Raw genomic sequence first — 27,597 nt, forward strand, 5'->3', positions numbered from 1 at the left:
GATCTAGGCCTATCTATTCGTTTCTTTAGTGACTATAATATAGTCTTTTTCATGCCTTGATTATCCCGATTAGATCTAGATCATAGATCAAGAGTCTAGATAATCTAAAAGCTTGAGTACTAAAATTTAGTATATAATCTTATATAAGGCCCTTACGACGCCCAACCATACTCTCTCTAACCCTCGATGAAAAAGTCATGAAAAGATAACTCTTTTATATCTGCAAGTCGGACTAGAGTTACTCCCCGTGACTTTTGCGGCGACAAAGATCTCCGCACAGAAAAAAAAAAAGAGGGAGGGAAAACAAGTAATCTTCTATGTTTATATGCCTATAATTCTCTACGTCGCCCAACCATGCAGGCAACAAGCACGCACGCCCACTCTATAAGCCCCCTCCCGCCCGCGCCTTCCTCGCTCTCCAGGCTTGCGCACACCATTTGGACAACTGTGTCCTTCAGGAAGTGTTCACCCGTCACTAAATAGTGGCGTATGCTACGCCGTGGGTATCTTGAATTATCTAATTATCGTAGTAGACTATAGGCCTATAGCATTAGTACATCTATATAGAGATAAAATTGACTAGATTTCTAAAGGCAAAGTTGTTATGTTTGTAAACATGTTTTACATGTTTTGGATGTTCCTTCACAGGGTCAGAGTCTTCAATACTGAATAGATTTAGAATCTATGTTGTTATAAATAAATGCCCAAACCTAATGCACGAGGACGTGGGATGGCAGGTGCTATGTCAGTATGTACCGAACGACTGTCCAACACGGCCAGGCAGCTATCATGTAGTGTTAATAATTAACTCAAATACCTAGAAAAGATTCGATCTTAGATTTTCCTAAGGCTTTTGACAAAGCTCACCACCTTACTTTGCTTAAAAAATTAAAATATTTTGGCATTGATGGTCCATTGCATCAGTGAATTAAGGATTTTCTGATAGGGAGAGAATAAACTGTAATAATAAATGGCTCTAAATCAACACTAATAACAGTAAACTCAGCTATGTCTACCCCAAGCTTTATGATTTCTGTGTTTAGTATGTGGTCAGACCAACGCACCTTATGAATACTCTTTACACAGCGTAGGTGGAAGGAGTTTAGCTTTCTGATGTGGTAGGAATACAAAGTCCAGGACTTTGATGCATATAAGAGTGACGGGAAAACTACAGCACTGCAGACTTTCAGTTTTGTGGATATGCTGAGTCCTCTCCGTTGCCACACTTGTCCTTGATGTCTGCCCAAAGCAGCACTGGTACGTGCAACATAAGGTCTACCTGGTCATTTAGGACGCTTGAGATGTGATTAGTTTGGTTCTAGATCTAGTTTCTAATTGATTATTAAACGTTCAATTTTGTAATACTTTCGTTGAAGTTATTTGGCTAAGTTACAACAATATATATATATATATATATATATATATATATATATATATATATATATATATATATATATATATATATATATATATATATATATATATATATATATATATATATATATATATATATATATAATATATACATATATATATATACTTTAGATACAATCATTTAATTAGTTCGATTTTAATATAATTTTAGATAGAGTACTCATGATGTTTCTCTACATTACAAATGTGCTTCTCTTCATTGGCGTAATAGGTAATGTTAAAATTTAACACTTTTTTCTTTTTGAAATTTGAGATTCTCGGTTTGAGAATAAAAAACCATCATGTTATGACCATAGTCCACTTGATGGCTTTCTCTTTCTCTGTGCATTTTATTTATTAATTTCATCTCATAATGTGTTATTATTAATTAAAACATACCAAATCAGCTTGTAATGTAAATAAATTTGTGACACAGAAGAATAATTGCAGATAAAGATTATACAGTACAAAGTTTTCAGTATGTATTGTGCAATTATACCGATTAACACCTCAAAAACTGTTTATAGATTAAGTTACAAGGGGCATGGTGGCTGAGTGGTGAAAAGAATGGCTTCTGAACTGGGAGTCCCGAGTTCAAATATCAGTGAAGCCTAGGATGATTTTGAATTTATTCCACCCAAATCTAAGTGGGTATCTCACATTAGTTGCGGAAAGTAAAGGTGTTGGCCAAATGACACATTTGTTAATTGTTGGCCATAGAAAGTGATGGCTTTTACATCATATTTCCTATAGATGAAAAGGTCTGAAACTGGTACTTTATTATTTGCTGTAGACTAAGGATTAATATTAAGGCTATTATTGATTAACGTTGAAATTTTATTTAAGTTTATTTCACTTTCTGCATGGTATGTCTTTGTTATTATTGTTATTATTGTGTTCTCTTTACATTCGGTACTATTTACATTTATCAATGATTGTCTGGGCATAGTCTGATTTGGGGGAGTGGGAAAGAATTGATTGCTACCATATCAGTAATAACAATGATATTTGGGATTAAATTAAGGCCAAAGGCTGACCACACAGGACAGATTATCTCATTTTCTTTGCTTTACCACAGCTGCCTTAAGGGTGTCCACCAATGGAAAATGTTCTTTTGAGAAACTGCGTGCTAGGAGGTCAGACTATGGCACGAGCTCCAGGTTAGGTCTGGGCCTTTTTGCTAACATACTTTTTTTTTACCAGTCGGCAGATGGTAGCGCTACTGGGTGGGTTTAATCTGTGCACCTCAGTCTGCGACCGAGGGGTTAGAGTTACCTAAGCAACCAGACAAACACAACTAAACTAAATAATCTAGCTAACTAAAGAAAACAACCAACTAAATTTATAAAACAAACTTATATACACTTTATTTACACGAAGAAATTTGAACCAATAAAATTATATCTGTACACAAAAAATAAACTTTATGAAAACAACTAAACTAAATTAACTAAATAAACTAAACAACTAATCAACCCTACTATATCTATACTACTACAAACACTAACCGACAAACCCAAATGAAACCACTAGCTACCACAACCATAATAAACCACCAAACTACCACCCTACCAAACCTAAACTATTGTAACTATAACTTCATCTAACTTAAACCTAACAACTACTAGATCTAGATGTAAAAAACAGTATTGCAGTTAAGGCAGAGCAGTTTAAACAGACATATTTTTAGCAGTTTTTAGGCAGCAGATTTATTGCGACAGCAGGAATTATAGCCTGCAATCATACAAAAAAACAAAACAACATATGACAATAAAAGAAGAAAATCTAGACCTAGTCTAGCACATACATATATCTACAAATACCTGCATGAGGTAAATACAATGACCCTCATGTAGCTAATGAAAGCCACAAATTAAGGATACACGAGTCAATGTCTACACCGCAACACAAGTTGGGCTAGACCAGGGGTCGGCAACCTTTGTGTCGAAAGAGCCAAAAATTACAATTTAAAAAGTATTAAAGAGCCACACATTTTTTTCTTGCAACAATAAATAGTACTCATATTTTTTTTAATGTATTTAATGTGTATATATAAGAAGTAGTAATATATTGTTATAACTCTGCAATTCGCACCGTTATCCAGGCTAGTGCTAGAAGGTGCGCACTGTGATAGACTAGACCTAAAAGGATGTCATTATTAGAAAGAAGAACGATTTCCGCCTAAGTAGAGAGCCAATATGGAGAGATTGTGCCTAAGATAGATGTTGTTTTGTGTACCTGTGATGTCGTGTAAATAAACGTCTAGGTCTCGTTGAGTTGCCTCACTTAAGTTATTACAATTTGTGTCAGAAGTGGGATTATAGGCAATTCAACGAGAGGAGGTAGGATTCGATCTCTATGGCATCGTTGAAGCTATTACATCAGCTCTTGATTAAAGAGCTAAGACAAGAGCTTTGGAACCGACGTTTAAAACCCGTTGGTAGCAGGGAAACGCTCACGGCTCATCTGCGGCAAGCTCTGATCGATGAAGAAGATTCGGAGACCTATCAATTTGAAATTGAACCTGGGATTGTTGATGTCATTGGCAAGATCATATAGATCAACTGGAAGGAAACTTGATCTCTAGATATACTATTGATGGCATTGACACAATTTTCAAAATTAAATTCTTACATTTGAATTTAAAGATTCTTTCATAGACAATGAATGAATGACACACATAATATATATATATATTAATATATATATATATATATATATATATATATATATATATATATATATATATATATATATATATATATATATATATAGATAGATATATATATATATGGCGTAACCGGGGGGGGGGTTAGGGGTTCACCCCCTACCAATCAAATCCCCCCAAGGGGAGGGATCGGAATTTAGTGACTGATTTTTGCTTAGATTTTGCTTAATTTAATTGAGATTCTTGCCCCAGCGCAGCCAAGGGGGTTTTGATTTTAAAACCCCCTAACAGGGGGTTTTGCAGTCAAAACCCGCTCTTCTATAATACAAAACCAACAACAAAAGATTCAAACGACAATCCCCTAATTCCAAGAGCATAGACAAGGAAGATTTTGATTTTAAAACCGCCTCCAAAACTTACGATAAAACTTTCTCTTCAATATAAGACTATCCTTACACTATCCATACACCAGTCACCAGATTCAATGAGCTTAACCAAGAGGAATTTTGTGTTTAAAACCCCCTCCAGCGGGGTTTGCAGCTAAAAATCACCTCTTCAATATTGTAGTAACTCCAGTGGCGGAATGAAAGGATTAATGTGTGCAGCCTACTGACACACACGACTCAGACAAATCATACAGGTCAAGGGCTGTCGATAGACAAGGGACACTACTGCTAGTACATACAAGTTTGAGCCGTGTTGTCATGTGACCGAGAGCCTTCATGGAGCCTTCACTGACAAGAGACAAGTTGTGTAAGAAAGGACAGTTGAGTCTAGGACAATAAGGACTGTGCGGTACCCTGTGAGCCCTCGAAAATGTAGCTGAACGAGCTAGAGACTGGAAGTGATTTGTTAGGCTGTTCTGTTGTGTAACAAAGCATTTGAAGTTAGTGTAGCCAATTGTGTTTATTGACTGTTGTTGATGTATTTGTAATTAAACCGCCACATTGTTAATTGAAGCTCTTGTGTTAGATGTGATGTGTTGTTTAGCAGAGTTCACAGAAGGCCTGGTAAAGAAGGTCGTAAAAAGCAAATTGCACACTCAAAAATCTATGAGTGTAGCCAAAGGGATTCTTTAGTTTAAACCCCACTTCAGCGGGGTTTGAAGCTAAAAATATAAAAAAGGAAATTACGCACTAGAATTGCTATGAGCGTAGCCAAAAAAGGGGCTTTTGAGATAACCCACCTTTCTGCGGGGTTTCAATTTAAAAAAAATACCTCTTCAATTTAAAAAAAAGCAAATTACACACTCAAAAATCTATGAGCGTAGCCGAAAGTTTAAACCCCCCGTTCAGCGCTGTTTGAAGCTAAAAATACCTCTTCAATATAAAAAACAAAACAAATTACACACTAAAAATTCTATGAGCGTAGCCAAATCAAGGGGGGGGTGAGTTTAAACCACCTCCTACAAAGGGCTTATTTTTAAGTTTAAAACCCCTTAAGATAGTTTAGAGTTTAAATATCACAATACAGAGAGTTTTGAAGTTGAAAGCTTCTCTCTTCAATTTTATTCTAAAGCAAACTAGTCTATGAGCGTAGCTAAAGAGGTTCTGAATTTGTTAAAAAAAACAACCTCCAGAGATTTTTTAGTTTAAAACCCCCCAACAAATGATTTTGACTATAAACCTTCCTTTTTCGATATAAAATCTAAAGCAAAATTACAGTTACCTAATTCCAAGAGCGTAACCAAGAGGTTAAAAATTTCTACCAGTGGCTGGACTCTATTAATAAAGTGCAGTGAATAATCATCTGCCGAAATTTAAAAAGACTAAATGTGGCTCAATAAAATTGGATAAGACGGATTTTATAAGTCCATTGTAGAGATCGATCCCTGAGTAAGGTTGTGACAGGGCGTCGCATGAGGTTTGCATGACTTGTCTCTGACAAAATGAATTACGCAAAATAAGAGTTGCGATGACAAATAGGTCATTACGAGAAAAGCGCAAACAGGTCGTTCCTAGTACAACTTGTCACCACACTTTCATTGAGATCCTCAGAGCTGGTGGGTGGGTAGAGGCTTCAGACATTGACAGCGACATATTTTTGAAGAAGCAGCTTTCAGCCCAATGCGCCGAACGACGCGGGAGGATCTAAGTCAGTAAGAAAAGTGTCAGGTCTTTAGATTATATATATTATTAAATATTAGTAAGTATTAATGTGTCTAGTTATTAAAGTTAATGTGAATTACAATGTGTGCATGTATTGTAATTATTTTATAACTTATAATATTTTAGGCCCAAGTTCAGCCCGACAGTCACACCATACACACCCAGTTGTGCATAAATTAATAAAGAGATGTATGATGATTTAAATAAAATTATGAATTTAATCTAGTGATATATTCACAATGACAATGCGATCTGATCAATGATAATGATAAGCACAATATAAATACATATAATTTGATGTGGAAATTCAATACTTGTAATATGATTACAATAAATAAATAAACATATTCACCTTAAATTATAAGGTTTAGTATTGCCTACAACAATATTTCACGACAACAAGTGATCCTTGAAGGATTACGGGCAGACATGGCCTAAATTGTGCCGATGTGCCTAAACTCAAAACTCAAACTCAAAGTCCATATATTTCTTATCCAATAAACTGTTCATCCATGATAAACAAGCAAAAGTTCATAGTAACACGAAAGCTCACATCTTCGAACTGTATCACCAGGTCTGGACACAGCAACCCGTAGTCTGGAATCTGGAACCTCAGATTCGTGAAAATAAACTTGAAACGTCAGACAGACTAACTGAGATGGAAACCTCAGTCATGTAGCCTAAAGCTGAGATCTCAATTATGAGACCGAGACTGAGACTGACACTGAGACTGAAACTGAGACCCTATAGAAAGATAAAAATTAATTCTTCTAATATTCTAATCTAATTATAAAAATACAAATACGATCGAATCCAATTACAAACAACTTTATAATGTGAAAATAAAACTCACCCTAAACAGGGGTCAAAATAATCCTTCAAGAAATATATCCAAGGAACAATGCTAAGGCTATCCACTATCAGATCCAAGGAGAAATTCAAGAGCTCACAAAATACAACTTGACTCTACAGCACAAGATAGAGAGAATGAAACAGACGATTAACTACGAAAGCCTTGCTACGTTATCATTTATGTCATAAGAAATTATCTACTAACACTACACAAGAAAAAGAAAATAGCGTAAATGACGTCATCGCCTATTGAAATCGGCGCTATTAGACTAATAAAAAAATATCAAAGAGCAACTAATTTAATAGTTGCGACAAATAGCACATAAGGTTTTAGGAATAAAACTTTTAATAGCAGGATAATGCACTGTAGATACCTCAATATGCATTATATATCGGAAATAGTGCTTGGCGGAGCAGTGTTCCCCCAGACCCCCTTGCTGGCAATGACTTGCAATATTTTAGGGTACAATAAACATCTTCCGAAAGAATGAAGGGTCAATGTAATAAAGATTAATTATGTACACAGACACACATATATATATATATATATATATATATATATATATATATATATATATATATATATATATATATATATATATATATATATATTTATTTATTTATTTATTTGCGGGTGGAGGAGAGGAAAATCCCCCAACCCCTCAAAAGAGGCTGCATCGTACGCAAACTCGTTGGCCGTTAGCTAGATATCATGTTCAGTGTGAGCAAGTAAGGCGTTGAGAAGCTGTGTTATGACCATTTCCTTTGTTTTGGTACGGGACAGTAGACACCGAAGCATGAACACATGGTAATAATTCACCAGCAAAAAAAAATAATAATAATAAGGCTTGTCATCGAGTCCAAAGATTAATAAGAAATGCAGTATTTCCCGTGGATACGCAGCCCCAGCTGTGACCTACATATTTTGCCACATCAGGGCAAGCAAAACCATTGTCCGCCTGTGGTCGATTAAGATTTTTTTCTTTTTGCGTCTGCGTTTGTCCTCGGCAGCGGATTTCTTTTGGTCTCAAATGTGTATTCACGGCCTTTGTATAGCGGGTAATCCCTAACCCTAACCCTAACGTTTCGCAGGGCACTATCCTGTATGGGAGAGGAATCTCAGACGAACATATGGCAAAAGCAGACCTTTGTTCCAAAATAAATCAATCTACAATAAGATGGTGCGCAAATGTTTAATTAGGTCTAATGGTTCTTAAAAACTCGATCTTGTTTGCAAAAAACTATTTTAGTGTACTGCGGTAAGCCTAGTGACGTAAGCAGCGTTTTCCCATTTTACGTCATGGAATATTTTCCATGAGACATTTTCATACCGATATAACGGTCTACCTAAGGTTTTCCCGATGTGGCCAATGAGTTGAGAATTTTTTTCTTACTAATATGCCCCTACCTTGAAATTTTAAAGAAAATCGTTACAGCCGTTATTGAAATAAAATTTATAAATCTATATTATAAAGTCGAAAGTAAGGCGTATGTATGTATGTATGTATGTATGTATGTATGTATGTATGTATGTATGTATGTATGTATGCATGGGCGTAGCCAGGATTTTGTTTTTCGGGGGGGGGGGGATTCCCCCCCGGCCGCAAAAAAAATATATATATGTATGTATGTGTGTTGTGTACATAATTTTTAATATCAGGTGACCGAGCCTCGCTCGGATGAATAATTTGTTAAGGAAGGATATATACCCGAAGTCATTTTGAGAATATTTTTGTACCAGGTGGCCGAACCTCGCTCTGTTAAATAATTTCGGAAGGTTATATACCCGAAGTTATTTTGGGAATATTCTTGTAATTACGAAAATGAACGATCGGATAAAGACTACTAATCTGAAGAGTTGTTTTAGTGTTCTGTTAGTTCTAATTGTAGGCCTAATTGTACATGTCGATTAAATTTAAAGTCTTTTAAGTCCTCCTACAGTCTAGACAAACTACAGCTCACGTCCGTCTTATAGTTTTACAATACATCTTTTGGGTAAAACTATTGTAGGCTTACTATTATTGGCTTGGAAGAAAGTCTTTGCAGTGTAACTTCTCTACGTTATAGGGTAAAACATGCATTTAGTGACCAAGTAAAATGGCGCATTTTTTCTTATTAGACTTAAATCATGGCATTAGTTTTCTAAAGAAACGTTTCCGTGGGGCACCTCTGTTACGCCAAACAATATGCTCGTTACCCATACGGGATACGTGCCCTGCCCAGCCTGACTGTCGGACTATAAGAAGTTCATACTGGCTTTTGCCATCCATCCATCCTAGTGGTGCTATGGCCTGCTTTTACACATCCATCCATTCAGATTTCTCCTGGCCCTAACTCCAAGCTTTTTACCGAGGTTTATAGTTAAATCAAAAGAGGCTGCAGTGTACGCAAACTCGTTGACCGCTAGATAGATATCATGTTTAGTGTGAGCAAGTAAGGCGTAGAGAAGTTGTGTTATGACCATTTCCTTTGTTTTGACGAGGTAGACACTGAAGCATGAACACATGGTAATAATTCACCAGCAAAATAATAATAATAATAAGGCTTGTCTTAGAGTCCGAAAATTAATGAGGATTGCAGCTGTGACCTACATATCTTGCCACATCCAGGGCAAGCATAACCATTGTCCGCGATGCTCGATTAAGATTTTCTTTTAGCGTCTGCGTCTGTCATCGGCAGCAAATTTTGTTTTGGTCTCAAATGTGTATCCGCGGCCTTTGTATAGAGGGAATTCTTTAAGTCCGACAGTTACGCTGGACAGAGCAGTATCCTGTAAGGGAGACGAATCTCAGACGAACGCATGCCAAAGGCAGTCTTTTTTTGGTGAGCTAAAAAGTGGTCGACGTAACACCGAAACCCTTAAAAGACCAGCTTATGGCGCAAACTTGACTTAGCTGACATAGAAGAGAGCACATGGTTGCATGCAACCTCAGAACGAGAAAGCTGGAGGTCAACAGCAAAATAAACAACGAAGTAAAAGGTATCTACACCGCTCTACACAATTAAATTGTAAACAACTTATTAAGCACTTAAAACACAATAACTAATCATATATCGGCACATTTAATTTCATTACATTTCTTTCATAGTTCTATAATAAATCAATCTACAGTAAGATGGTGCGCAAATGTTTAATTAGGTCTATTGATCCTTTAAAACTCGTTATTGTTTGCAAAGAAATATTTTAGTGTACTGCGGTAAGCCTAGTGACGTAAGCAGCGTTTTTCCCGTTTACGTCATGGAAAATTTTCATTCATAAAACATTCTAGCCAAAATTAATTTTTCGATAATGAGGCATTTTCAAACCGATATAACGTTCGACCTCGAGTTTTCCCGATGTGACCAATGAGTTGAGAATTTTTTTCTCACTAATATGCACATACCTTGAAATTTTAAAGAAAATCGTTAGAGCCGATTTTGAAATAAAATTTATATATATATATATAAATATATATACATACATACAAGAATAGCTCACTTAAGAGTATAGGATTACATTCTGACCCTTCATTTTTTCGGAAGACTTATTGTGACCTAGAATAGGTTCTTCCTGGAGTTAGTGGGAAAATTGTAGACTCCCCGCCATAGCTAGCAAAGGGGTCTGGGGGAGCGCTAAGAGCACCTCCAGCGCTGGGCGGAGCCCCGCCGCCAAGCACTATTTCTGGTATCGAAAGCCCATGGGCATGCTATTCTGCCTCAAAGTGGCGCCCCTGTTGAAACGGTTACTTGAGGGGGTAACTAGGTTAAATGAATAGCAAAACAAACTCCCGTGAAGGTGTCCACGGGTTGTGCGAGAGTTTACCCATTTCACGGAGCGGAGTTGAAAGAGAGCCCTCACAACCATGTCAATAATCCATGCGCCGTTCCTCAAGGGACCGTTTACACTAATGGCGAGTCCTCCACGATTAGCTTGGTAAAACATAGGAAAATGGCTGAGGTTCCATGTGCACTCGGCCTTCGACCATGTCTAGCTCATGCGCCCGGGGGCTAGATGTATCAGAAATAGCAATGCTTTACATAGGCATTGATTTGGGTCTCTTCCAGACAAAACTGTGCTTCACACAGTTTTTTTTTTACTGTTTATCGCTCAAACAGGTTTTTTTTTCAAACTTAGAGCTCGAAGAGCCTTCGGCTCAGCTCTTAGACGATCAAACGGTATTGAAAACCAACATAATGCATATTCCTGCTATTAAAAAGTTTTATTTCAAAAATCGAATGTGCTATTCTTACTGACTTAGACCCTCCCGCGCCGTTCTGCGCATTTGCCGCCAAGCTGTTTCCACAAAAATCTGTCTGAAGCCTCTTCCCACCTGCTCTGAGGAAATCCATGAATGTGTGGTGCCAAGTTGTACTAGGATGTCATCGCAACTCTTATTGTGCGTAATTCATTTTGTCTGAGAACATGTCCCTCAAACCTCATACGACGCTCTGTCACAATCTTACTAAGGGGTCGACTCCTAGTTCGGCATAGGATTTCCTTGATTTATACTCGATCTCTATAACTGACTCCTAAAATCTGTCTTAGCCATCTTTGTACAGCCACATTTAGTGCTTTTCAATTTCGGCAGGTGACTATTAACTGCACTTATTAATGGAGCCCGGCCACTGGTAGGAATGTGTAACCTCTCTTGAATACGCTGTTGAAATCAGGTGACTGCAGTTTGCTTTAGATTTTATATCGAAAAGGGAAGTTTTATCGTCAAAATCATCTGTTGAGGGTTTTAAACTAAAAAATCTCTGGACTTTTTTTTCAATTCAAAACTCCATTTAGCTACAGTCATAGAATTTGGTAACTGTAATTTGCTTTGGAATAATATTGAAGATAGATGTTTTACACCTATAAACGCTCTGTAGGGGGATTTTAAACTCAAACCATCTAGGGGGGGGGGGAGGGTAAAAGCCATCGGTAGGGGAGGGGTTTAAACTCAAAATCCCCAAATGACTTGGCTACCCTCAAAAAATGTTAGTGTGTAATTTGCTTTTTTATGTTGAAGAAGTATTTTTTAGCATCAAACCCCTCTGAAACTCAAAGCCCTTTTGGCTACGCTCATAGCATTTTGAGTGCGTAATTTGCTTTTTTTTTTACATTGAAGATGCATTTTTTAGCTTCAAACACAGCTGGCAGGGGGTTTAAACTCAAAACCCCTTTGGTACGTTCATAGATTTTAAAGTGTGTAATTTGCTTTTTTTATATTGAAGAGGTATATTTTAGCTTCAAACTCAACTGGAGGGGAGTTTTAACGCAGAACCCCTTTGACTACACTCATAAAATTTTGAGTGTATAATTTGCTTTGTTTTTAATATTAAAGAGATATTTTTTACCTTCAAACATCGCTGAAGGGGGTTTAAACTTAAAACTGAGTCAAAACCCATTTAGTTAAGCTGAAAACATTTTGAGTTTTGCTTTTTTTTTTATATTGAAGAGGTATTTTTAGCTTCAAACCCCGCTGAAGAGGGGCTTAAACGAAAAACTGAGTCAAAATCCATTTAGCTAAGCTCATAACATTTTTAGTGCGTAATTATTTTTTTTTATATTGAAGATGTATTTTTTTAAACTCAAAACCCCTTTGGCTAAGCTAATAGAATTTTGAGTATGTAATTTGCTTTTTTATATTGAAGAGGGGGTTTATCGTAAATTTTGGAGGGGGTTTTAAAAACAAAATCTTACTTATCTGTGCTCTTAGAATTTGGGGATTGTCGTTTGCATTATGTTTTTGTTTTATAGAAGAGGGAGAATTGAATGCAAAAAAAACCTGGTAAGGGGTTTTAAACTCAAAACCCACTGGTAGGGGTTTTTAAATTCAAAACCCCCTTTGGAGTGTTGGGACAAGTGATGGTTTAGTATTAAAATCTCACATTAAATAAACAAAATCAAGGCAAAAAATCAGTCACTAAATTCCGATCCCCCCCTCTTGCGGGGGGATTTCATTTCGGGGGGGGGGGGTTGAACCCCAACCCCCCCCCTGGCTACGCCCATGTATGTATGTATGTATGTGTATATGTATGTGCCGAATAGAAATTAAAACCGTTTGACCAATCTTGATAAAACTTGGCAAAAAAATTCCTTGGGTACTAACTTAGACCGTAGTGTATGTATTGTAGCCCTAAAACAAACTGAAGTCCCTCAAAAAAAAGTTTACCAACTCTATGAAAGCATAACTTCATCGATCTAGGCCATGTTTACTATGTTTACATGAAAAGATCGAAAGGATCTAGATCTATATCTAATTTTAAGAACTACACTTTGCGCAGAGAGTTTTTTACTTTGACACATGAAAATACAAAATATAGTCTATTGATTTCATTATTTAATAAACTAAGCTTAAAACTTCTGTTTCAAAAGCATTTTTTACATAAATTCATTCCTTATGTATGCGAATTTAGAATTCCTGATGTACATTCTTTAATTAGACTATACCGTAATGTTACACACCCTTCTATTCCTAGGTCTAAAACTCTAATTCCACTCTAAGATGATACAACTTCTGTTCGCAAAGATAGTTTTAGAATTAAACACATAAACATATTAATTATAGTCCATTCATTTCATATTTTAATCAAATTAAAATTCCAATTCGTTTTTCTAAAGCATTTTTACATGAGTGCAACTCTATTCTTCATATCGCGTGCTTCTAAATATACACAAGAAAGTGTTTTCATAAAAAAAATTAATTCAGGTCAATAAGCCATTTTTAGCTCCATTCATAATATTTTTTATTCACGAATTCATGCATTCGCTTTTCTTATAATATTATTATTTCCTTTAATTGTTTCTAATGCAGTTAATCAGTGACTACATCAGCAACACGCAAGTTAAGACCCGTGGGCAGCGTTTAATATCTGTCTAATAATTATATAATATATATATTATATATAATTAAGAATAAAATGTACATAAAACTAAAATGTTATTTAACCTTGGTTAGGCCAATAATAGAATATGCATCCTCCGTTTAGGACCCCTCAACTCAAGAAAACATTAAGAAACTGGAACAGACACAAAATAGAGCAGTGCGATTCATAACAAACGAATGTTCACATTTGACTAGAGTAACACCTTTAGTAAAATCACTAAATTTAGAAAGCCTTCAGGACAGAAGGCTCAAAAGTAAAGTAGCAATCATACATAAAACACTGAACCATAATCTTCAAATACAAAAACAAAATTTAATAAAATACTCTGAAAGACACAAAGATAAAGGCACATTCCTCGTCCCATATGCTAGGACAAATTTGTACAAATACTCCTTCTTCCCTAGTGCTATTAGAGCACGGAATGGGTTGCCTGAGCTAGCCAGGAAAACCAGTGACTTGGCAGAATTTAAGTCATTGGTTAATATGCATAACTAAATGCATGACGCGTAGGACGTAATCATCTTCTTTTTTGAAGTAACGTCCGTATTATATAAGATAAGATAAGAGTAAAAGATATTATTTGAGTAATTTCACTTTAGTACATTTATGCTGTAAAGTTATAGACCCAGATATTAATTAGTTTTTTTATCATATTATGACGGATTATATTTTTTTTCAAACTTACCTGTAATTTTTATAGTGTAGTTTTCTAATTTTTGTCTACAGCATTCTCCAATAAGTCCTTAACTATATATAAATTGGATTCGGTTGAAGGCATTGGCTGTCAACCGTGGTCTCTTAATGTCAAAGTAAATAAACACTTGTGTTGGGGTGGAAATGTGAGTTTTCAAAACTATTCGAAAGACGTAGGGACAATGTTGATCATGACAATAACCTTGGCTGATCCTAACATACGCGAATTGGTAAGTAAATTTGAAAACAATTGTGTATAAAAAGACTTAAATGTGTTAATAGACTTAACTTAATAACTTAGAGGGAGCATAGGGCCGCAACAAACACCTCACCACCGAACTCAGTTCTGAGCAGCTTACTTTATCTGCTCCCATGTCATTCCAGTACCCTCAGCTTTACTGATGACTGACCTCATCCAGGTTTGCTTGGGTCCGCGCACTTTCTTCTTTCATTGCGGATTCTAATCAAGTGCCTACCTTGCAACATAAGTAGCTAGTTTTCGCAGGGTGTGTCCTATCCAGCTCCACTGTTGCTTTGTGATGTCTCCAGATTATATCTCTGTCAAAATAGTTTTAATGGCTCATATAAGGTGCACCCAGGCAGAGCTTGATAGACTTTATTGTCACTAAAATAATGACGTTTAGATTATCTTTCTCAACATAAATTTCCGTAATATTCTGTTATTTCTAGTGATTTCTCGTTAATCATAAACTCTTATAAATGATTTTAAAATCAATGTGTTAGTATATATTTTGTTTAATTTACAAAATTTCTTTTTTTTCATTTTAGTTGTCCTTAATTAATTTTGATAAGTGTGGGAAACAACTATTAAAGTCACAAGCGTGTGCATGTACGTCTGAAAATGGATATGATTCTTTCAGCTATACTTGTGCTAAAGCATTTAAAACTTCTGATAGTGGAGCTATAATTAGTGTCCAGATCCATGACTTTAACGGTTTTGTTGTACAAGAAGCTATTCTGAAGTTGCCACTATTCAGTAAAGAAGAAAGTAAGAGTTTTAAAATGAGTGCATTAAGATGTAAATTTAAGACCAAATATTAATTTTTTTTTTCCTATTACGATAGATGATGTTTTTTTTTTAAACTTACCTACAATTTTTATAGTGTAGTTTTTTAAATTTTTTCTTCAGCATTCTCCAATAAGTCCTTAACTATATATAAATTGGATTCGGTTGAAGGCGTTGACTGTCAACCGTGGTCTCTTAACGTCAAAGTAAATAAACACTTGTGTTGGGGTGGAAATGTGAAAAACTATTCGAAAGACGTAGGGACAATGTTGATCATGACAATAACCTTGGCTGATCCTAACATAAGCGAATTGGTAAGTAAATTTAAAAACAATTGTGTATAAAAAGACTTAAATGTGTTAATAGACTTAACTTAATAACTTAGAGGGAGCATAGGGCCGCAACAAACACCTCACCACCGAACTCAGTTCTGAGCAGCTTACTTTATCTGCTCCCATGTCATTCCAGTATCCTCAGCTTTACTGATGACTGACCTCATCCAGGTTTGCTTGGGTCCGCGCACTTTCTTCTTTCATTGCGGATTCTAATCAAGTGCCTACCTTGCAACATACGTAGCTAGTTTTCGCAAGGTGTGTCCTATCCAGCTCCACTGTTGCTTTGTGATGTCTCCAGATTATATCTCTGTCAAAATAGTTTTAATGGCTCTCTAAAAATTCACAAATTCATGTATAGAGGAGATTGCCACTTGGTAGATTGTTTTATGATAATGCGTAGTGTAGCGTTGTGGTCAGTACATGATTTGTCCTTATGGAATCCAGCCCGTTTGGATCTTAGTGGTTTTTCTAGGTCACTTTTTAGACGTTCTAGTATTATCTTAGTTAAGACCTTGCTATGGGTTGACAGTAACATGATTCTTCAACAGAAGTTGCATTGAATAAGGTATTCTTTTTGGGTAATTCTATAAGATAACCCAGTTCCCAGATTTTAGGAACCTGTTCTTGTTCCCAAATCTTAAATATCTATGGACGAAGCATTTCCGCTGATGTTTGAGGGTCTGCTTTAAGTACGTCCGCTAATATAACATCCGGGCCTTGCGCCTTTCCACTTTTTATAGCTTTCTTAATTGCCTAGATGACCTCTCGTTTAGTAGGAGGACCTGTGTTAACATCCATTTCTTCTTGTGCTGGGGGTAGGTCTAGAATCGATTCAGGAGGATGTCGGTTCCAATTTTCCTGAAAGTGTTCGACCCATCTATCCTTCTGTCCAACATCGCTGGTGATGATCTTTATTTGTTTGTCTTTCGCTGGCTTGTTGGTGTTGGTATTTCGTCCTGCTAAGGTTCTTGTTATTTTGTACAATCGTTTTATGTCTCTTTACTCTGCTGTCTTTTCTGCATCGACTGTCTACTAATGAAAAAAGCATTTAGTCCTCTCTTGAATTCTTTCTTACACTTGCTTTCTACACCGTACTGGTTTTTATGATTAGTTTTAGCTTTTTTCTCTTCTTTCATTCTGGGATTGATTTATCTTTTCTTTTAGCTCTATACGTCCCTGAATTTTGCTTATGTCTCAGCAGACAACCATTTCTTGTGTTGTTTCGTTTTGCTGCCTAGAACTTCTGTACATGTGATTTTCCATATCTCTTGGAGAGTGAGGCAGTGCTGCGCAAGGATTTCATCTGTCACTAGTTTAAACCTCGCAATTAAAGAATACCTTTTTTCTCGCTCTTCCAGTAATAATAATTTATTTTAATAATAATTTTATTTATAAAGTGCTGTTAACAAACAAAATGTAGACTCAAGGCTCTATGATAACACCACAAACACAAAAAACGAGAGCTAAAATGACAAAGTATTGGGTGTTGAATTTGTAGTGTGGTCTGTCTGAAAAATTCTTAAAGGATTTAAGTTTGATCCTTGCTGTTGCTATTAGCATATAATGATAAAAAAATACATCTGCTCCTCGTCTCGCCCTAACACCAAGTAGACTTTTCCATTTCTGAGACATTGCAAAATGGTCATATTGGTTTTCTATTTTACCATCTGGGGAAGTCCAGGCTGTCTTGTGTATAGTTTTGTGTGTAAAGATGTTTCCTCTTATGATTAGATTGTTGTATGTGCAAAAATGAGCAAATACGTCCCCATTTTCGTTGCATGTGACTGTACCAAATTTAACCCATTCTAGAGCTCTTTACCAGCGTTGTTTGTACCTACTTTGCATTTAAGTCACTCATAATAAACTTCATATCTCTTTAAAGTGTTTTTTTAATACAAATTATTAAGCGTTATAGAATTCTTTCTTCTCTTCTTCTGTTGCTGCATTTATGGGTGCATAGCACTGGATGAATGATATTTTCCTTTCCTTTGCATTAAACCTAGCTGACTTTAGTCGCGAGGAAACTGGCTCCCATCCTAACAAAGCTTTGATGCATCTCTTGACAGTATAAGTGCTACTCCCTGTATGTGATCGTGGTCTAGATCTTTCATGTCCAGAATATATAAGGCTCTTACAAGTTGTCAGACTGCTTAGACCGCTACCATTTCATCGTGTTTCACTGAGGCGTAAAAACTTGATTTTGTACTTTCTCATTTCGTTCGCCACTTCGTTTTTTCTCTCACTACTATACAGTTTTCTAATGTTCCAGTTCCTTATCCTGGTTGAAGTCTTGGTCTTCATACGTTTTTTGGTGTGCTAGCTTCCAGAGTGTTTTCACTAGTACACGTCATAGGCTCTTTTATAAAGGAACCTTCATGGTCAAGTTCTAGTTGGTTTGGTGTATTTTTGTTTTCTGTAGCCAATAGTTTAAAGATGTGAGGTTGCGAGCCTACGATCATACCTCCTTTTTTACCTGGGCTAGGCAAGATACCCATATAAGGTGTACCCAGGCAGAGCTTGATAGACTTTATTGTCACTAAAATAATGACGTTTAGATTATCTTTCTCAGCATAAATTTCCGTAATATTCTGTTATTTCTAGCGATTTCTCGTTAATCATAAACTCTTATGAATGCTTTTACAATCAATGTGTTAGTATATATTTTGTTTAATTTAAAATATTTCTTTTTTTTTCATTTTAGTTGTTCTTAATTAATATTGATGAGTGTGGAAAACAACTATTAAAGTTACAAGTGTGTGCATGTACCTCTGAAAATGGAAATGATTCTTTCATTTATACTTGTGCTAAAGCATTTAATACTTCTGATAGTGGAGCTATAATTAGTGTCCAGATCCGGGACTTATACGATCATGTTGTACAAGAAGCTCTTCTGAAGTTGCCACCATTCAGTAAAGAAGAAAGTAAGAGTAATTTTTTTTCCTATTACGATAGATGATGTTGTTTTTTTCAAACTTACCTACAGTTTTTATAGTGTAGTTTTCTAATTTTTGTCTTCAGCATTCTCCAATAAGTCCTTAACTATATATAAATTGGATTCGGTTGAAGGCGTTGACTGTCAACCGTGGTCTCTTAACGTCAAAGTAAATAAACACTTGTGTTGGGGTGGAAATGTGAGTTTTCAAAACTATTCGAAAGACATAGGAAAATTTTTGATAATGACACTCACTTTGGCTGATCGAAGGAAATTGGTAAGTAAATTTGAAAACAATTGTGTATAAAAAGACTTAAATGTGTTAATAGACTTAACTTAATAACTTAGAGGGAGCATAGGGCCGCAACAAACACCTCACCACTGAACTCATTTCTGAGCAGCTTACTTTATCTGCTCCCATGTCATTCCAGTACCCTCAGCTTTACTGATGACTGACCTCATCCAGGTTTGCTTGGGTCCACGCACTTTCTTCTTTTATTGCGGATTCTAATCAAGTGCCTACCTTGCAACATAAGTAGCTAGTTTTCGCAGGGTGTGTCCTATCCAGCTCCACTGTTGCTTTGTGATGTCTCCAGATTATATCTCTGTCAAAATAGTTTTAATGGCTCATATAAGGTGCACCCAGGCAGAGCTTGATAGACTTTATTGTCACTAAAATAATGACGTTTAGATAACCCAGTTCCCAGATTTTAGGAACCTGTTCTCGTTCCCAAATCTTGAATATCTGTGGATGAAGCATTTCCGCTGATGTTTGAGGGTCTGCTTTAAGTACGTCCGCTAATATAACATCCGGGCCTTGCGCCTTTCCACTTTTTATAGCTTTCTTAATTGCCTAGATGACCTCTCGTTTAGTAGGAGGACCTGTGTTAACATCCATTTCTTCTTGTGCTGGGGGTAGGTCTAGAATCGATTCAGGAGGATGTCGGTTCCAATTTTCTTGAAAGTGTTCGGCCCATCTATCCTTCTGTCCAACATCGCTGGTGATGATCTTTATTTGTTTGTCTTTCGCTGGCTTGTTGGTGTTGGTATTTCGTCCTGCTAAGGTTCTTGTTATTTTGTACAATCGTTTTATGTCTCTTTACTCTGCTGTCTTTTCTGCATCGACTGTCTACTAATGAAAGAAGCATTTAGTCCTCTCTTGAATTCTGTCTTACACTTGCTTTCTACACCATACTGGTTTCTAAGATTAGCTTTTTTCTCTTCATTCATTCTGGGATTGGTTTATCTTTTCTTTTAGCTCTATACGTCCCTGAATTTTGCTTATGTCTCAGCAGACAACCATTTCTTGTGTTGTTTCGTTTTGCTGCCTAGAACTTCTGTACATGTGATTTTCCATATCTCTAGGAGAGTGAGGCAGTGCTGCGCAAGGATTTCATCTGTCACTAGTTTAAACCTCGCAATTAAAGAATACCTTTTTTCTCGCTCTTCCAGTAATAATAATTTATTTTAATAATAATTTTATTTATAAAGTGCTGTTAACAAACAAAATGTAGACTCAAGGCTCTATGATAACACCACAAACACAAAAAACGAGAGCTAAAATGACAAAGTATTGGGTGTTGAATTTGTAGTGTGGTCTGTCTGAAAAATTCTTAAAGGATTTAAGTTTGATCCTTGCTGTTGCTATTAGCATATAATGATAAAAAAATACATCTGCTCCTCGTCTCGCCCTAACACCAAGAAGACTTTTCCATTTCTGAGACATTGCAAAATGGTTATATCGGTTTTCTATTTTACCATCTGGGGAAGTCCAGGCTGTCTTGTGTATAGTTTTGTGTGTAAAGATGTTTCCTCCTATGATTAGATTGTTGAATGTGCAAAAATGAGCAAATTCGTCCCCATTTTCGTTGCATGTGACTGTACCAGGTTAACCCATTCTAGAGCTCTTTACCAGCGTTGTTTGTACCTACTTTGCATTTAAGTCACTCATAATAAACTTCATATCTCTTTAAAGTGTTTTTTTAATACAAATTATTAAGTGTTATAGAATTCTTTCTTCTCTTCTTCTGTTGCTGCATTTATGGGTGCATAGCACTGGATGAATGATATTTTCCTTTCCTTTGCATTAAACCTAGCTGACTTTAGTCGCGAGGAAACTGGCTCCCATCCTAACAAAGCTTTGATGCATCTCTTGACAGTATAAGTGCTACTCCCTGTATGTGATCGTGGTCTAGATCTTTCATGTCCAGAATATATAAGGCTCTTACAAGTTGTCAGACTGCTTAGACCGCTACCATTTCATCGTGTTTCACTGAGGCGTAAAAACTTGATTTTGTACTTTCTCATTTCGTTCGCCACTTCGTTTTTTCTCTCACTACTATACAGTTTTCTAATGTTCCAGTTCCTTATCCTGGTTGAAGTCTTGGTCTTCATACGTTTTTTGGTGTGCTAGCTTCCAGAGTGTTTTCACTAGTACACGTCATAGGCTCTTTTATAAAGGAACCTTCATGGTCAAGTTCTAGTTGGTTTGGTGTATTTTTGTTTTCTGTAGCCAATAGTTTAAAGATCTAAGGTTGCGAGCTTACGAGCATACCTCCTTCTTTACCTGGGCTTGGCAAGATACCCATATAAGGTGTACCCAGGCAGAGCTTGATAGACTTTATTGTCACCAAAATAACGACGTTTAGATTATCTTTCTCAACATAAATTTCCGTAATATTCTGTTATTTCTAGCGACTTCTCGTTAACCTTAAACTCTTATGAATGCTTTTGAAAATCAATGTATTAGTATATATTTTTTTAATTAAAAAAAATCTTTTTTTTTTCATTTTAGTTGGATGAATGATATTTTCCTTTCCTTTGCATTAAACCTAGCTGACTTTAGTCGCGAGGAAACTGGCTCACATCCTAACAAAGCTTGATACTCCCTGAGTGTGATCATGGTCTATATCTTTATGTCCAGAATATATAATACTAGTCGACCGGCGGCGTAGCATACGCCTCTATTTCGCAGGGCCGGCCTTAGGCGCCTGCAACCTATGCGACCGCATTGGGCCCCGCACTTTCATAGGGCCCGCTCTAATTAAAGGTGTAGAAATTATTAAATTAAACCATTTTATAACTTAAAAGAGATTTCCCGCGCCCTCCTGTCGATTTACCAGGAGCATTTTCATTGGACCCGCACTTTCATAGGACCCGCACTTTCATAGGACCCGCACTTTCATAGGACCCGCGCTAATTAAAGGTGCATATATTAATTAATTAATCTATTTTATAACTTAAAACAGATTTCTCTTGCCCTTCTGACGATTTACCAGGAGCTCCTGGAAATCTCCCGAAATCGCAGAAAATACGAAAAAGTTCTTATAATATTTTGGGTGTCATTTAATATGGAAAACGCCAATTTTACGCGCGACATTATGCATCAGCCGTAATTGTGTAATCTGGTGAAAGAATCTTCTCGCGCCTCTATCTAATGAAGAATTACTTGAGGTCAACAGTTCTCAAAGAGAGATTGAAACATTTGGTAATTATTGTTATTGAACGTGATCTATGTAGGAAACAAAATTAAAATGTTATACTGTATGACTTGCGTGGGGGGGGGGATAGGAATTTAGTGACTGATTTTTTGCTTTGATTTTGTTTATTTTAGGTGAGACTTTAATATTAAATCATCACTTGCACCAGCACAACCAAGGGGGATTTGAGTTTAAAACCCCCTACTAGGGGATTTTGAGTTTAAACCCCTCTACCAGGGGGGATTTGACATTAAAAACACCTACCAGGGATTTCGACTTTAAAACCCCTACCAGGGGGGTTTCTTCCTGGGGTTTTTGCAGTTAAATCTCCCTCTTTTATAAAACAAAACAAAAAAATGCAAACGAAAATCCCCAAATTCCAAGAGCACAGTTAAGGAAGATTTTGATTTTAAACCCCTCCAAAATTTACGATACCCCCCCCCCTACACTTCAATATAAAAAAAGCAAATTACACACTCAAAATATTATGAGCGTAGCTAAATGGGTTTTGACTCAGTTTTGAGTTTAAAACCCCACCTTAGCGGGGTTGAAGGTAAAAAAATACCTCTTTAATAATAAAAACAAAGCAAATTATACACTCAAAATGTTATGAATGTAATCAAAGGGGTTTTGAGTTTAAACTCCCCTCCAGTGGAGTTTGAAGCTAAAAAGTACCTCTTCAATATAAATAAAAGCAAATTACTCACTCTAAAATCTATGAGCGTAGCCAAAGGGGTTTTAAGTTTAAACCGCCCGCCAGGGGGTATGAAGCTAAAAAATACGTTTTCAGAGTAAGAAAAAAAGCAAAATACGTTGAGCGTTGCCAAAAGGGGTTTAGAGTTTTGATGCTAAAAATACCTCTTCAATATAAAAAAAAGGAAATTACACACTAAAATAATTTGAGCGTACCCAATCAAATAGGGGGTTTTGAATTTAAACCCCTCTCCTACAGATGGCTTTTTTTAAAAGTTTCAAACCCCTCCAGATGGTTTTGAGTTTAAGATCCACCTACAGAGCATTTTGAGTTGGAAAACCCCCAACAGATGATTTTGACGATAATTCTTCCCTTTTTTATATAAAATCTAAAGCAAACTACAGTCACTTAACTCCAAGAGCGTATTCAAGAGAGGTTACACATTTTTTCCAGTGGCGGGGCTCCATTAATAAATTGCAGTGAATAGTCATCTGCCGAAATTGAAAATCACTAAATGTGGCTCAACAAAGATGGCTAAGACAGATTTTAGGAGTCAGTTATAGAGATCGGGTCTAAATCAAGGAAATTCTACGCCGAACTGGGAGTCGACCCCTTAGTAAGATTATAAGAGAGCGTCGCATGAGGTTTGCGGGACATGTTCTCCGACAAAAGAATTACGCATAATAAGAGTTGCGATGATATCCTAGTACAACTTGACTCCACACATTCATGGAGGTCCTCATTTCAGGTGGGAAGAGGCTTCAGACATTACCAGTGACAGATTTTTATGGAAACAGCTTGACGGCAAATGCTACGAACGGCGCGGGAGGGTCTAAGTCAGTAAGAATAGCACATTAGGTTTTTGAAATAAAACTTTTTAATAGCAGGAAATTGAACTGTAGATACCTTAGAATATGCATTTTGTGGTCTTTCAATACCAGAAATAGTGCTTGGCGGCGGAGCTTTTACCACTAACTTATGGAAGAACCTATTCTAGGGCACAATAAACGTCGACCGAAAGAATGAAGGGTCAAAATGTAATAAAGATTATGTACACACACACATAAATACATATAAAAAAAGTTTTCGCGGGGGTGGGGGGGGGGGTCGGGGGGGGGAAACAAAAATACAACCCCCTCAAACCCCCCCCCCCCGAAAAAAAAACCCTGGCTACACCCATGATATATATAGATGACTTAGATTAGTTCCTAGTCCAAACCTCCCGCTGGGCAAATGTGGATGGGAGCGGGCAGAGTTTGATACATTTAAACGACAGTCCATCGCGCAGCCAGTCATCCATAGTGTGAACACTACTCTTGTTTTCTCGTGGACTATTCGCAGAGTGATCTTTCCTTTACTTCTTGTTTAAACTTTTGAGGGAAGAAGAGAATTATATATATAGATTATAATGGGCTTTTGTCTGGTTCTCTCCAACAAATAACGACATTTAGATTATCTTTCTCAACATAATTTTCCGTAATATTCTGTAATTTTTTAGTGATTTCTTGTTAATTCTAAAATCTTCTGAATGCTTTTGAAACCAATATGTTAGTATATATTTTGTTTAATTTTTTTTTATATTTTAGTTGTCCATTACTCAGTTCGCAAAGTGTGGGAAACAACTATTAAAGTCACAAGTGTGTGCATGTACGTCTGAAAATGGATATGATTCTTTCAGCTATACTTGTGCTAAAGCATTTAAAACATCTGAATCTATAATTAGTGTCCAGATCTATGACAACAGTCTTGTTGTACAAGAAGCTATTCTGAAGTTGCCATCATTCAGTAAAGAAGAAAGTAAGTGTTTTAAAATGAGTATTATAGTATTTTATCATAGAAAAAAAATATTTTGGATTAAATAGCTTTAAAATTTTGACACTAAAAATAATATTATTGATATTTATTGAAATAAACTGTAGAAATAATTGTTATAAGAGAGTTAAAATAAAAGATGATAATTTTTTTTTTTTAATTTTTAACTAGGGTTTGTTTCTTATATTTAGGAAAGTAATTCTTTTTTATCATTTGTGCTATTACTATCATTAATTTATATAGCTACCTTGCTCGACCAACCCACTCTTTAGTGGACGAGTTGTTATCTGAGAGCCAATGTAGCTTCAGAACTGGTAGAGGTACAGCTGGCATAATATTTGTTCTGCGACAATTACAAGAAAAATACAAAGGGCAGAACTAAAACCTAAACGCTCCCTTTGTGGACCTTACCAAGGCTTTCGACACAGTCAGTTGCGATGGTTTATGAAGGATTTTGGCCTGGCACGGATGCCAACCTACGTTCCTATCCATCTCCATAAAGTTTCGTTCATACGGCAATGTATTCAATCTTTGACGTCCACTATCCCATTCAAAAACAAAGGAGATTGTCACAACGGAGCTTCTCCATGACGATGATTGTGCCTCCCTAGCTCACAATGAACATGATCTCCAGAACGCGGTCAACGAGTTTGCATACGTTGCCCCCTATTTTGGTTTATCTATGAACCTCGAGTAAAACAGAAGTCATATTCCAGAAGTCACCCAATAAAACTTACTCAGCCCAAATGATCACCGTAAATAGACAGCCCCTTAACGTGGTAGACCGCTTTACATATCTGGGAAGCATAGTATCAAATGATGCCTCACTTTCAATGGAAAATGATAACCGTCTTTCCAGGGCCAGTAGTGCTTTTGGACGCCTCCCGGCGAGAGTTTGGTGGAATATATCGCTCCGCCTGAGTACAAAAATCAATGTCTCTAAGCAGTGGTTCTCTCAACCGTTCTATATGGATCTGAGATATGGGTATCATACAGAAAGCATCTAAGTTTACTTGAAGTCTTTCACCAAAAAATGTTTGTGCTCTATCAAGGACATACAGTGGTAAGACCGCACTACAAACAGCGATGTCCTTGCAAACGCCGGTATGGACTTCTTATGGTCCGACAGTTACGCTGGTTAGGGCACGTATCCCGTATATGAGAGGAACGTATGCCAAATGCACAGTCTCTTTTTAGTGAGCTAAAAGGTGGTCGACGTAACAAAGGTGCCTTACGAAAACGCTTTAAAGACCTCTGGCAGACATAGAAGAGTGCACCTTGTTTCATGCAGCTTCAGAACGAGACAGCTGGAAGTCACTCACAAAAGCCGTGGGATACACATTTGAGACCAAAGAAAATCATTCGCCGAGGACAGACGTAGACCTCGAAAAGAAAATTTTAATCGGCCAACGGCGGACAATGGTTATGCTTGCCTAGCTTGTGTCAAAATATGTATGGATGGCTGCCTGGTCGTGCGGTTTGCGCGCTGGACTGTCTTTCGGATTTATCGACGGTCGAGGGTTCAAACCCTTCCCGCTCCCATCCCCGTCGTTCTGAGGGAGGTCTGAACTAGGAAGTAAATTATCTTCAACTCTGAAGGAACATCCGAAACATGTAAAACATTTTGCAAACATGTAGGTCACCGCTGGGGCTGCGTTTTCACGGGAAATGTTGCATTCTTCATTAATCTTCGGTCACGAAGACAAGCCATATTATTATTATTATTATTATTTATGATACGCTTGCTGGATTACAGATATTTTCTACGCTTGACTTAAAGATAGGATACTGGCAGGTGGGAATGCACACTGAGGATAAAGAGAAAAAGGGCTTTCTCTGCTGGCAACGGTCTTTGGCAGTTCACTGTGATGCCGTTTGGTCTCTGTAACGCTCCCGCCACTTTTGAAAGACTGATGGAGCGTGTTTTACAAGGACTTAATTGGAACACGTGTCTTGTATACCTGGATGACATTATAGTCGCTGGTAGGATGTTTGAGGAACATCTGGCAAATCTACATGAAGTTTTTGGAAGGTTACGAAGTGCGGGTATAAAAATCAACCCAAAGAAGTGTTCTTGTTCAGAAAGAGCGTCAAATATCTTGAACATATAGTATCAGGTGACGGCATCAGCACTGATCCCACTTCTGACACCACTGTTACGACTTTGCAGTAAGCAACTCAACGGCAAGAAAACCATGACAATACAAGTTTAATCACATAAATCACAAAGCAAGGCGAATATCAAAAACTATCAAACATTCCACTTCCTCCTACTTATTTCATTCATTTAGTCTCTTTGTAGTGCTCTGGTGCGCAGCAGCCATAGAGCCACTACAGAACATGGTTATTAATATATATATATATATATATATATATATATATATATATATATATATATATATATATATATATATATATACTAGCCTTAATTTTACCCGGCATTGCTCGGGTTTTTCTTTCTACAAATAGCATGCATTTATTCCGTTATGTAAGTTCTATGTAGACTAATAGTACCTACCAATAAAAGTTGAAATGTTTTCTGTATAATAGTGTAGATTTATAATTATTAAAGATATAATCTAGTATAGATCTCGATGTTTTGATTATTGAATGAACTCACGTCTGAAACTGAAAAGTATCTTTAGAATTATAAGAGTTCCAGTCTAGATTAGATCAAAGAAATGAAAGTAGGTCTTAGATCTATTTTTAAAATGTGTATTCTTAATTAA

At 36.6% G+C, this 27,597-nt stretch overlaps 1 protein-coding gene across 1 annotated transcript; it reads left to right on the top strand.

Moving 5' to 3' along the window:
- The first annotated feature begins 660 nt into the window (after nucleotides 1-660).
- Nucleotides 661-25,565, top strand: LOC129922909 (uncharacterized). Its single transcript, XM_056011109.1, has 9 exons — nucleotides 661-1,257; nucleotides 1,586-1,645; nucleotides 14,623-14,819; nucleotides 15,379-15,598; nucleotides 15,740-15,930; nucleotides 18,653-18,872; nucleotides 18,970-19,160; nucleotides 24,643-24,879; nucleotides 25,503-25,565. The coding sequence occupies exons 1-9, from the start codon at nucleotides 1,236-1,238 to the stop codon at nucleotides 25,563-25,565; spliced, it is 1,401 nt and encodes a 466-aa protein (XP_055867084.1). The 5' UTR covers nucleotides 661-1,235.
- The last annotated feature ends 2,032 nt before the right edge of the window (nucleotides 25,566-27,597 follow it).

Source organism: Biomphalaria glabrata, chromosome 14 (genome assembly GCF_947242115.1).
Source record: "Biomphalaria glabrata chromosome 14, xgBioGlab47.1, whole genome shotgun sequence".
Lineage (NCBI taxonomy): Eukaryota > Metazoa > Mollusca > Gastropoda > Planorbidae > Biomphalaria > Biomphalaria glabrata.

Coding starts and splice junctions, on each gene's coding strand:
- LOC129922909 (XM_056011109.1), top strand. CDS start 1,236: ATGTCTGCCCAAAGCAGCACTG. Junction 18,873..18,969: donor ACCATTCAGTAAAGAAGAAA/GTAAGAGTAATT, acceptor TTTTGTCTTCAG/CATTCTCCAATAAGTCCTTA. Junction 24,880..25,502: donor GTTTTAAAATGAGTATTATA/GTATTTTATCAT, acceptor CATGATCTCCAG/AACGCGGTCAACGAGTTTGC.